Source organism: Citrus sinensis, chromosome 8, assembly GCF_022201045.2.
Source record: "Citrus sinensis cultivar Valencia sweet orange chromosome 8, DVS_A1.0, whole genome shotgun sequence".
In the NCBI taxonomy this organism is placed as follows: domain Eukaryota; kingdom Viridiplantae; phylum Streptophyta; class Magnoliopsida; order Sapindales; family Rutaceae; genus Citrus; species Citrus sinensis.
This window is the reverse complement of record NC_068563.1, coordinates 28,842,039-28,852,597: the sequence shown is the minus strand read 5'-3', so window position 1 is coordinate 28,852,597 and position 10,559 is coordinate 28,842,039. Positions and strand designations below refer to the sequence as shown.

Genomic DNA, 10,559 nt, shown 5'->3' with positions numbered 1-10,559 from the left:
CTTAGTCAAAAGATGTAAATATCCTTCAAGGAATCAATTTACAAACGGTCGAGGTCAACAAAGATTTGGAAAGTCCATAAAGTTGGGCTTCACTTTTGCGGACCAACATTCCTAGTTTGCCAATTTCAGCCTTAGGCCATCTTCCCGGTTCCCCTTGTGTTTCCATTTTTTTTTCTCTAATCAAGTGTTAATTCATTTAATTGATAAATCTCATAATATGGTATAAAACATGATTGAAAAAAAAGTTTATGTTAATACAAATGTAGAAATAAGCTTTTCTATGATTTTTTTATTCTTTTTCATATCATTAGTATATGATTCTTATAATTCATATAATTTATTTTATCAACTTATGTGTATTTACACTGTTATTTTTATTTCACAATAGATTGTATTAAAATACTGTATTTCTATTAAAACACAAATTTATTCACACTATGGAGCGTGCGCGTGGAAAAGACGCCGTAGAAGTAGGGATGGCAAAATAACCCGGACCCGGACGAACCCGGATAATCCGGGCCGGGTTGAACCGTACCGGAGTATAAAAAAATCCGAGTCCGGAATAGATTTTAAGAACCCGGATGGATCCGGGTCCGGTTCTGGGTTTGAGATAACCCGCATATCCGGAACCCGGACCCGGATATTCTTATTTTAGCATAATATTTAAATAATTTTTTAATATAAAAAGGGGAAAAAATCCTGATGCCCTAATCATCCTTTTCGTCCTCTTTCTTTTCTCTTCTCTTTATTTTCTACTTTCACAGCCGCCTCTCTTCACCTTTTTCTTTTCTCTTCATCAAATCATCATTTTCGTTCCCATTCACTTCTTCTCTTCCTCAAATCATCCTTTTTCTCTTCAATTCTTCTCTTCATCAAATCATCGTCGTCACTCCTCATCGCTTCGCTTCGCTGTGTTCGCATTCATCATCATCACCAGCCTTCATTTGGCCGTCGTTTCTCCATTGCGATCTCTGTTTTGGCTGCCGTTCATCCGTCTTTTGCGAATTGCGCTGGCGGCTGTGACGTGTTCACCATCATCATATCATCAGCCACTGATGTTCATTACTTCGCCAGACACCGATTGTTGAAGTTTGTGAACCAAATCTGTGAATCACGATTTTGAGTTGTAGACATGGATTTGTATTTTGTGACTGTATGTCATGGATCTGTATTTGTAAATGGTTTATTGTTTTGAAATAAAAAATCTGTAAAATTAAAATGGTTTATTACTTTGTATTTGATTTATGTTGAATCTGGTTTTGCAAATTTGTAAAGTATTTGATTTTTTTTTATTTGTATGTGATCCGGGTTGAAAACCCGCAATCCGAAAACCCGTAATAATCCGGGTTTAACCCGTTCCGGACCCGGTGTCATAAAAACCGGGTTTAAATTCGGGTCCGGTATAACATTTTAATATCTGGGTCCGGAACCGGAAAGACCAAACCTGGACCCGGACCCGGATTTTACCATCCCTACGTAGAAGTATCTCAAAATTATTGAAAAATACAACGTGGGACTCAACAAATTTCCTCAAGAAAATTTGACAAAAGGAAGATAAAGCATGAATGACAAAAATTCAACAACGTTTATCACTCATAAAAAGCAGACAATTTGGATAAAATTTGAATCACAGATAACGGAGCTCACGTGTGCCACAGCGCCGACCAATCAAAATACAAGGCCCTGTTACTGTTTGATAACGGGCCTGCTGTCACCACCAGGTGATGCAATCACTTCCGTGAGATTAAGGCAAATCCGTTGCACTAAACACCAAAACTTCATTAGAAGTATCTGAGCTGTCCTTACGACGGATCACATGCCCCTGCATCATCCCTGCTACTTTCCTAGGTCCCACTTGCGGGTCCCATGTAAACTCGACGGTGTATTTAAAAAGGTTGTTTGAATTATTCCCGTAGGATAAGGAGTTTCCTGGGGGGATCCTGAAATGGACGGGTCCGATTCGTTTACATCTCCAAGACCGGATCGTGCCACGGTGGATTCGGAAATTACCGTACAACCGTCATCATGGCCAACATGTAAGACCATGTGCCGCGGTCTTCGTCCACACGGGAACCCACTTCATCACATAGTATTAAAAAAGAATCATGGGCCCACTTAAGGAGTCATGTGGACTTCTTTCTCATTGTTAATTGGCTACTCCGTTGTTCTCGGCTAACGTGGCATGAGCTGGAGGCTGCTGGAGCTGAAGGATTGGCTGAAGAAGGCTTGAATGTCGTGCCGAGATGAGCCGAGCCGACTGCGACCCACTCCAATTTGGACACAAGTCGCTATCAGATAGAGCAACATGACGATCTATCTTGTGCATCCCACCCGCTCCGTGCATGTGGGCCACGTGTATCTCTGATCCTGAATTGCCAGTCTGAGCAGTGATCAGACGGCTGTAAACCGCCATTGATTTGCCACGTGTAACTCCTGGGCAGCGTTAGTGTGAACCAGTCTCCCAATTGTAAATCAAAGGACGCGCCCACACGGGTTCCCCGGGGCCCACCAGTTAGGCCGTGTGTTATTGCCCGTCACGCCGTTTCGTAGCTGCGAGCCTGTGATCAATGCAATCATGCCAAGAACTTAAATTATCCTTTAATGATTATGATTATTCAAGACTTGTTGTTTTGTCTATAGAGGAAATTTCCGCGAAGTGGAGCTGTGGAGGATAATTTTATGTACTTTTTTTTTTTTTTTAATGTTATGTGAGATTTTTTTTTTCTTTATATTATAATAGAATCGAAATATTTTTTAATATGAACTTAAAAAATATCGGGTACAAACATTCACTCTCATTGGTTGAAATATTGTCGTGCACGTATTTATTTACAGATAATCAATTAAGAGGGGGGTGTGTGTGTGTGGATATATGATAAAAATCTAATGAATTAAATTATATAGTGAAAATATTCAAGAATTTTTCATAAACGCCTTCAATTTTCGAAATGTTCCTAAAATTTGGCAATACTAATTGGCAATGATTTAAAGAAAGGAAAAAAAAAACAATTTCCTATTTGAAGACATAAAGAAAAGGAGTCGATTCTTTGAATCTCAAATAGGCAAAATTTAACTTGTCCTGAGCATACTAAATGTAAGCACATGAATATTTAGAAATGGTTACTATTTTTATAGTAATTTTTTTCAACTTTTATTAATGGCTTTAAACAATTTAATACTTCCCACTATCAACGATTTATAAGCATTTGAAATTTACGAAAAGTAGTGGCTTTAATGGAGACAAAGACTTTAATCATCAAAGCTACAACCTTAAAAAGAATGCTTTATACCATACCCAGAAAGAGTTTATAATTTATAATTTATAGCAAACAATTAAAGAGGCGGGGGAAGTTGAAAAAACACCGTACATAGCTTCAGACAATCTACTGCTAATTGTGCATTAATGGCGCGTATTGCCTTTGTAAATTAATATAATTAGGTGTGCGTCCGAGTCCCAGAAAGAATTGGCTTCTTGATGGACCATACATAATCCATTAATCCTACCCTCAAATGAAATCTATTGCAATTTGCATGCATGCCTAATTGCTTGGCTTTAATTTCCAACATATGCATTAGTGGAATGGTCACGTCTCTGTTCCATCATGACTCATTATTCCCAAAAGATGGAATTAGCATTAGGTTGCTCGCTACTTTATTTTTTTTTCCAAGTTTCGACTCTTTAATGTATATTCATTGCGATATCTTCTTAAAGGCACTAGGCTTTGGTCAAACAAGACATCGAGTCTGGTTTGTTTTGGATTATTTTTTCTTGTTAGTGGAAGATAATAATTGTCCGCGGATCGAAAAACATATACTGGTTAATTTACACGCTTATTCGAATTGACTTTCAATATCCTCAATCCAATCGGCAAGGTTAAATGTGTCTCAAATTTCAGTAAAATGGAATTTAATTTATAAAATCAATGTCCTGAGAATATTTAATATTAAATATTTGATGTTTACTAACATCAATATTCTTTTACAACTAAATGAATTTTAAGACATGATTTTACCAACTAATTAACTTTTAAAAAAAATTAACTAATTCACTGCTGAGTCACCCGACCATTCAAGTTCACCGGCGGTAGTTTAACTGAAATCAACCAACCCTAGATTATTCGGTATCGACAACATAACAAACCCAATCGTTACGGTTAGCCGAGTCAGGAGCCACGCTGAAAATTCTCCTCCCCACTCGCCTCTCTTACTCACGGGCACTCCCAGCTCAAAATCACGTTCACATTCCCATTTCACAATACCTCACTTTAGCTAAGCTCACTTAAGCCGCGCCAAAAAAAAAAAAAAAAACACACACTCTCTCTCTCTCTATCTCTCTCAAAGCTGCGGTTTCATGGAGACGAGACGACTCTAGCCACTACTCGAGAGCTTAAACGCCGCCGGATTTAATACAAATCTGCGCAAAAATCAGTTCATTTTTTTCTCAAACAAAACACTCACAATACGGTGCATCTTAACGAGATCTGATTGTAGTTTAGTGTTTAGTTTGAAGTTGAAGACGTCATAATGGAAGACGAAAAAGGAGTGCTCGTGCAGAGCTTGATCGACACAGTGAACGAGATATCGACGATTTCGGATTACAGAGGTACGGTCAAGAAGCAGTACTGCAACTTGGCGAGGAGATTGAAGCTGTTGACGCCAATGTTTGAGGAAATTAAAGAAAGTAAAGAAGCGATTCCAGAAGAGACTTCTAAAGCTTTGGTTTCGTTGAAGGAGGCGTTAGCTTCGGCTAAGGAGTTGCTTAGATTTGGCAGCGAAGGCAGCAAGATTTACCTGGTGTGTATGTATTGTTGTTCTATAGATCATAACTGCTAACTTATTTTATTTTCGTTCATTTATTGTTCGATCTGTTTGGTTGGTGAGAAAATGAGGAAAAATAAAAAGGGCAATGAAGCATTTGATCGGTTATGCACACGTGAACAAGTGTGGAAGCAGTTAATATGTTTATGGCATGGCAATTAGCACCTTCCAAATGAACTTTTGGATTTTGTGATTTATTTTGTTTTTTTTCTTAATAAAAAATGAAACTTAATTGAAAATTCAACCTGGCTGAATTGTTAGTTTAGGTTTATGTAGTAGATAATAAGAAATTGCGGATTTACAGTTCTTTTATATTTTTTGTATTGCTCTGCTTTGTTGGAAATCCATTGGCGATTATGTTTAGTAGTGTTATTGAAGTTGGATTTTGTCTCTCTTTGCTTCTTTGATTATTTTAGGGACAGATTATAAGGTGACAATTGTAATTATCACCGCATGCTAATGGAATTTTGGCCCTTTTTTTTTTCTTCTTTTGGTTTTTCTGATAAGTTTGACTGGGTTTGCAATGAAGTAGAGAAAAATGTTAACTCCCTTCTTTTTCAGATCCTTTCTCGAGTCCATAAAAAATGTGTTGATGCATTTCATCCATGTTTCTTGGACTACTAGTTTCAACTGTCATAGTCATTTATGAGTTATTGGCTAGAGGAGCTAGAATCTCAAGCTAAATCCTAGAATTTATTTGTTTTCCTTATATTCCTGATATATTTTCCTTGAGTTTTGCGAGTGTCCCTTTCAGGCACGGATTGTGAAATCCAACCCATTATTAATGTGTTAAATTTTTCCGCTTTTTGTCAAGACAAGCATGTGTATCTTGATTGTATCTATATCTTAGTACTTAAGAGTATTACTTTGTCTTTTCTTATGTTTTATATTTAGTTGTTTCTCTATGGCTCTATGTACAAATATAGGCTTTTACTTGAAGTTCCAATTTGGCTTGTTTCGAGGATTTGAATTCGTGTGGTATCTAAAATTTTGATGGTAGCTTTTGGAGGATTTTTATTAATCAGAAAGAAAAGATAAAGAAAACAAAATTTATAAAGTTAGGATAACTTTGGCTTGTTTGATCTTCTTCTATGTAACTATGAAGATTGGCCTCTCCTTCAAGATTTGATTGTGAAAGACTGGAAGCACTATTGAAGTCATATCAAAGCAGAACTCTGCGGTTAGTTCTAATTGCTTTGGTGTAATTGGTTTCGGAGATGTTTTCAATGTTCCGTAACTTCATGAGTGAATTTATAATGACAAGAGAGGAGGAAGAGGAGATAAATAAGATATGTGAGTATGTGCACGTCATAATTGACTTAGTGATATTTTTTTTGGCCTTTTAGCACCAGATTTTTATTCTCCATTGTGAATTAAGAGAAAATTTTCATTACATCTGAAGTAGTTGTTGTTTTGAAGATTTTGATGTCATGAGCTCTGTATAGAGTAAATGAGCTTCAGCATTCACCCCAGCTCTGTTGCTTTTATCGGCTGAGAAAGAGCACCCCTTTAGGGCCTGTGAACTATGGGCCATGGTTTGTCATTGGAAGGGGGAACTAACCAAGGAAAGGAAAAGGATGGCCACATTCTTCTTTATTTTTAAGGCACGGTATTTTGCTCTTCAGTATGGCAGATGTTCTTCTTTAGATTTTATTGCATGAATCTCCACCTATTATAAGTTTGAATGGAACTGTCACAAGTGTGTGGGGAGTTCCAAAAGTGAAAAACTCTGGTTGATCGTTAGAAATGGGTGCAGACATTCAACAATACCCTGGAGCAAGCAGGAGGCTAGAAAGATTGTATTCTTGATTTTTCTTTGTTCAGCTATGATTCTAAAATTTTTTATGTCGAGGGCATCAGAAGATTCTTTCATGGATTGGATGGAAGTGTGAAATATTGCTTAAATCTGTTTGGTAACCTGATTCATCTTCAGTGGGTGCCCACAGTTTGTTCCTTGCTTATTTGCGAAGAAGGAGAAAGTTTTTGACTCATTCTTGTCCTGAAAAGGCTGAACAATATTCTGCTCTCTCAAAAATTAAGTTTACAATTATTCAAGTTAGGATGATTAGGACTGTATCTTGAATTTCTTGAAGGAACTTTTGGTTTTAAATCATTGAACCACGGAAATTTTCTGTATTCGTTGGTTTTCTGTTCAATAATTGTCCTAAAAAGATATAAAATAAAACCTGTATTATTCAGGTAGGTTAAGTCCTATCATCCATGTATACACACATGTATGTTTAAATTGCTACAATACTCTTATAATTTAAACTATTTCTGAATCAATATTCATGTATGTTGCATATATAACTTACACAAGTTTTGGTAATAGCCACACATTGTAGAACCTCTGGTTGTCCTTGTAATCTATTGTGTATGTTCACTTTTTGGATTTGTTATTCTAATAAAATTCTAGGAAATTTTTTGTTTTGGCAGGATTACTGCCAGATTATGAATATTCTAATCTTAGTCACCCTACTGGCAGGTTTTAGAGAGGGGTGAAATTATGACAAAATTCTATGAGGTTACAGCGCAGTTGGAACAAGCTTTGAGTGCAATTTCTTATGAAAACCTCGACATATCAGATGAAGTCAAGGAACAGGTAGAGATTCATCATCTTATAATCGTGCTCTCATTATTTAAGGCTATTAAAAATGAAGAACCAGACGAGACCTCTTTTCCACTCTAAATATGTTATGTTTCTCATTTGATGCGTATGAATCTTGCGATAATGCTTGGTGGATCCTGACTACTGCTATAAGCAGTTAAATATGAGCCTTTATTTTTTGGTTTCGATATTGTGAGATTACATTAATGCTTGTTTGCACATGCATACACACCAACAATGTGAAGGTCTCCTTGTGACTCCTAGCAAGCTTCAAGGCAAGCCCCTTGGATCATTCTAGCAGTTTTTTATTCTCTTTTAACTGTTATGGTGTACAGGTTGAGCTTGTTCTTTCTCAGTTCAGAAGAGCCAAAGGAAGAGTTGATGCACCTGATGTTGAGCTGTACGAGGAACTTTTGTCCCTCTATAACAAGAACAATGATGTAACACCAGATCCAGCTGTCCTAAGGGGATTGGCTGAGAAGTTACAACTGATGGGAATAGCTGATCTAACACAAGAGTCACTGGCGTTGCATGAGATGGTTGCTTCCACTGGGGGAGATCCTGGGGAGACCATTGAGAAGATGTCAATGTTGTTGAAGAAGATTAAGGATTTTGTGCAAACAGAGAACCCTAACTTGGATGCTCCTTTGAAAGAAAAGAATCCTGGTCCAAGTCAGGGTGGTCAAGCTTCCAGCGATAGGAATCACAAGGCTCCAGTTATACCAGATGATTTCCGCTGTCCAATATCACTGGAGTTGATGAAGGATCCTGTCATTGTTTCAACAGGACAGGTAACGGCATCTTGAATTTCTTGCTCTTTGATGGCGAAACGCAGGTGGACCATAGTTACTTCCCTTTTCTAGATTTCTATCTAGAAGTTCCATCTCCTTTCCACCTTGTTCAATTAACTCAGATATCAGTAAAATACAGCATGCATTTTGAAAAAAATTGTCAGCTTAATTAAGTTTGTTTTATGTCATTTCATCCAGTTGATTGCCTAGGCAAAGATTAAGTCAGGAAATATTCCTTGACATTCAGTAATTGACTAGTTGCTCTCTTTTCTCCCTTAGAAATATCCAAACTCTGGAGGGGTTTACCACTTGCGAAGATTTTTTTTGACTGAATGACCACAATGTCTTACAATAACCAGTTTCCACTTCTCAGAAGTCCAGGATATTTTCTTCATGAAAAGACAGTCTGAACTTAGCCTTTTCTTTCTAATAAAAGAGATGCTCTATTTTTCTAACATCTCTCATCTATGTCGTACTCTGCTGCAGACCTATGAGCGTTCCTGCATTGAAAAGTGGCTGGAAGCAGGGCATAGGACATGTCCAAAGACACAACAGACTCTCACTAGTACTGCAGTTACACCCAATTATGTCCTTCGTAGTCTCATTGCCCAGTGGTGTGAAGCAAATGGCATTGAACCACCAAAACGACCCAGTAGTTCGCGACCCAGTAAAACTTCATCTGCATGCTCACCTGCAGAACGTACCAAAATTGAGATTCTCCTCTGCAAGCTCACATCTGGAAGTCCTGAGGATCAGCGATCTGCTGCAGGTGAAATCCGCCTTCTTGCCAAGCGGAATGCAGATAATCGTGTGGCAATTGCTGAAGCTGGTGCAATCCCTCTCCTTGTAGGCCTTCTCTCAACTCCTGATTCTCGTACCCAAGAACATGCAGTAACAGCTCTACTTAACCTTTCCATCTGTGAAGATAACAAAGGAAGCATTGTCTCATCTGGAGCAGTTCCTAGTATAGTTCATGTGCTCAGGATAGGGAGCATGGAGGCTCGAGAAAATGCGGCAGCTACCCTCTTTAGCCTTTCAGTTATTGATGAAAATAAGGTTACAATTGGTGCTTCTGGGGCCATCCCACCACTTGTGACACTGCTGAGCGAAGGTACCCAGAGAGGAAAGAAGGATGCAGCAACTGCACTCTTCAATTTGTGCATTTACCAAGGGAACAAGGGAAAGGCAGTGAGGGCTGGAGTTGTGCCTACACTGATGCATTTGCTCACAGAACCTGGAGGTGGAATGGTGGATGAAGCACTGGCCATCCTGGCCATACTGTCTAGCCACCCTGAAGGGAAGGCGGCCATTGGGGCTGCTGAGGCAGTGCCAGTTTTGGTGGAGGTTATTGGGAATGGATCTCCCAGGAACAGAGAGAATGCAGCTGCTGTCTTGGTACATCTCTGTGCCGGAGACCAACAATATCTAGCAGAGGCTAAGGAACTTGGGGTGATGGGCCCTCTGGTGGATTTGGCACAAAACGGCACAGACAGGGGTAAGCGAAAAGCTGCACAGCTGCTTGAACGTATGAGCAGGTTTATTGAGCAGCAAAAGCAAGCTCAGGTTCAAACTGAGTCTCAGTCTCAGATACAGGAGGCAAGGCTACCATCAAATGCTGCTGACAGCTGAGGGTTTTTGTTTTTCCCGATTTGTTCATTTGATCATTTTGTTTTCTATTTTGTGTATTGAAAAAGAGGCAGCGATGCTGCGGGGGAGGGGTGGAAGATCACCCGTCCAATCTGTAAGTTATTCATTTGTTTGTGTGAAATGGGGACAAACACCCACGAGATAACTCACAAAGTCATCAAATCGAAAAATTGGGGGAGGAGGAAAAGACTGAGATGCAGTATTGTGATATGTACCATTGTAACATGTACAACTGTGATCATCCTCAAGTTTTAGTGAAGAGATGTTTCCTGTATTCAAGCCAATTTATATACGATGTCGATACCAAATTTTACGTGCCCAGCTTTAGCTTTCAATGGAGAGAGGATTTTTGTATTCCTATTTCAATTTGCTGCAGCCGACGCCACAACAAACGAAACTTCTTATTTTACGCATGAATGAATAAGATTTAATAATTTATTATCTTTTTGTCCCAACAAGTTGTCCACTCAAAATTTCGTAGAAGGAACGAGGGAAAAGAGGATGATGTTAGATTGCATAAGCTATGGGCCGTGTTTCATTTTTGAAACTTGTAAGTTTTTTTTTTTTTCTAATTAATTTCGGGGTTATTTTTGAGGTTTTAAATATATGTAATTTGGGTTTCTGAGGTGAATCACAGATTCACAGTGCCGTGTGTTTTGATAGTGAATAGATATAGGAAAATATGGTTACGCGCC

General features: G+C 38.5%; 1 protein-coding gene across 2 annotated transcripts; it reads left to right on the top strand.

The window, feature by feature from the left end:
• The first annotated feature begins 4,158 nt into the window (after positions 1-4,158).
• Positions 4,159-10,172, top strand: LOC102612007 (U-box domain-containing protein 13). Of its 2 annotated transcripts, XM_025102173.2 has the most exons (5): positions 4,815-6,111; positions 6,238-6,422; positions 7,304-7,420; positions 7,762-8,217; positions 8,704-10,172. In XM_025102173.2, exons 2-5 carry the CDS (start codon positions 6,351-6,353, stop codon positions 9,844-9,846), a joined length of 1,788 nt encoding a protein of 595 aa, XP_024957941.1. In that variant the 5' UTR covers positions 4,815-6,111; positions 6,238-6,350; the 3' UTR covers positions 9,847-10,172. The 2 variants fall into 2 exon arrangements, with proteins under 2 accessions (XP_006488304.1, XP_024957941.1); XM_006488241.4 differs by lacking the exons at positions 4,815-6,111; positions 6,238-6,422 and adding an exon at positions 4,159-4,794.
• Positions 10,173-10,559: the final 387 nt, after the last annotated feature.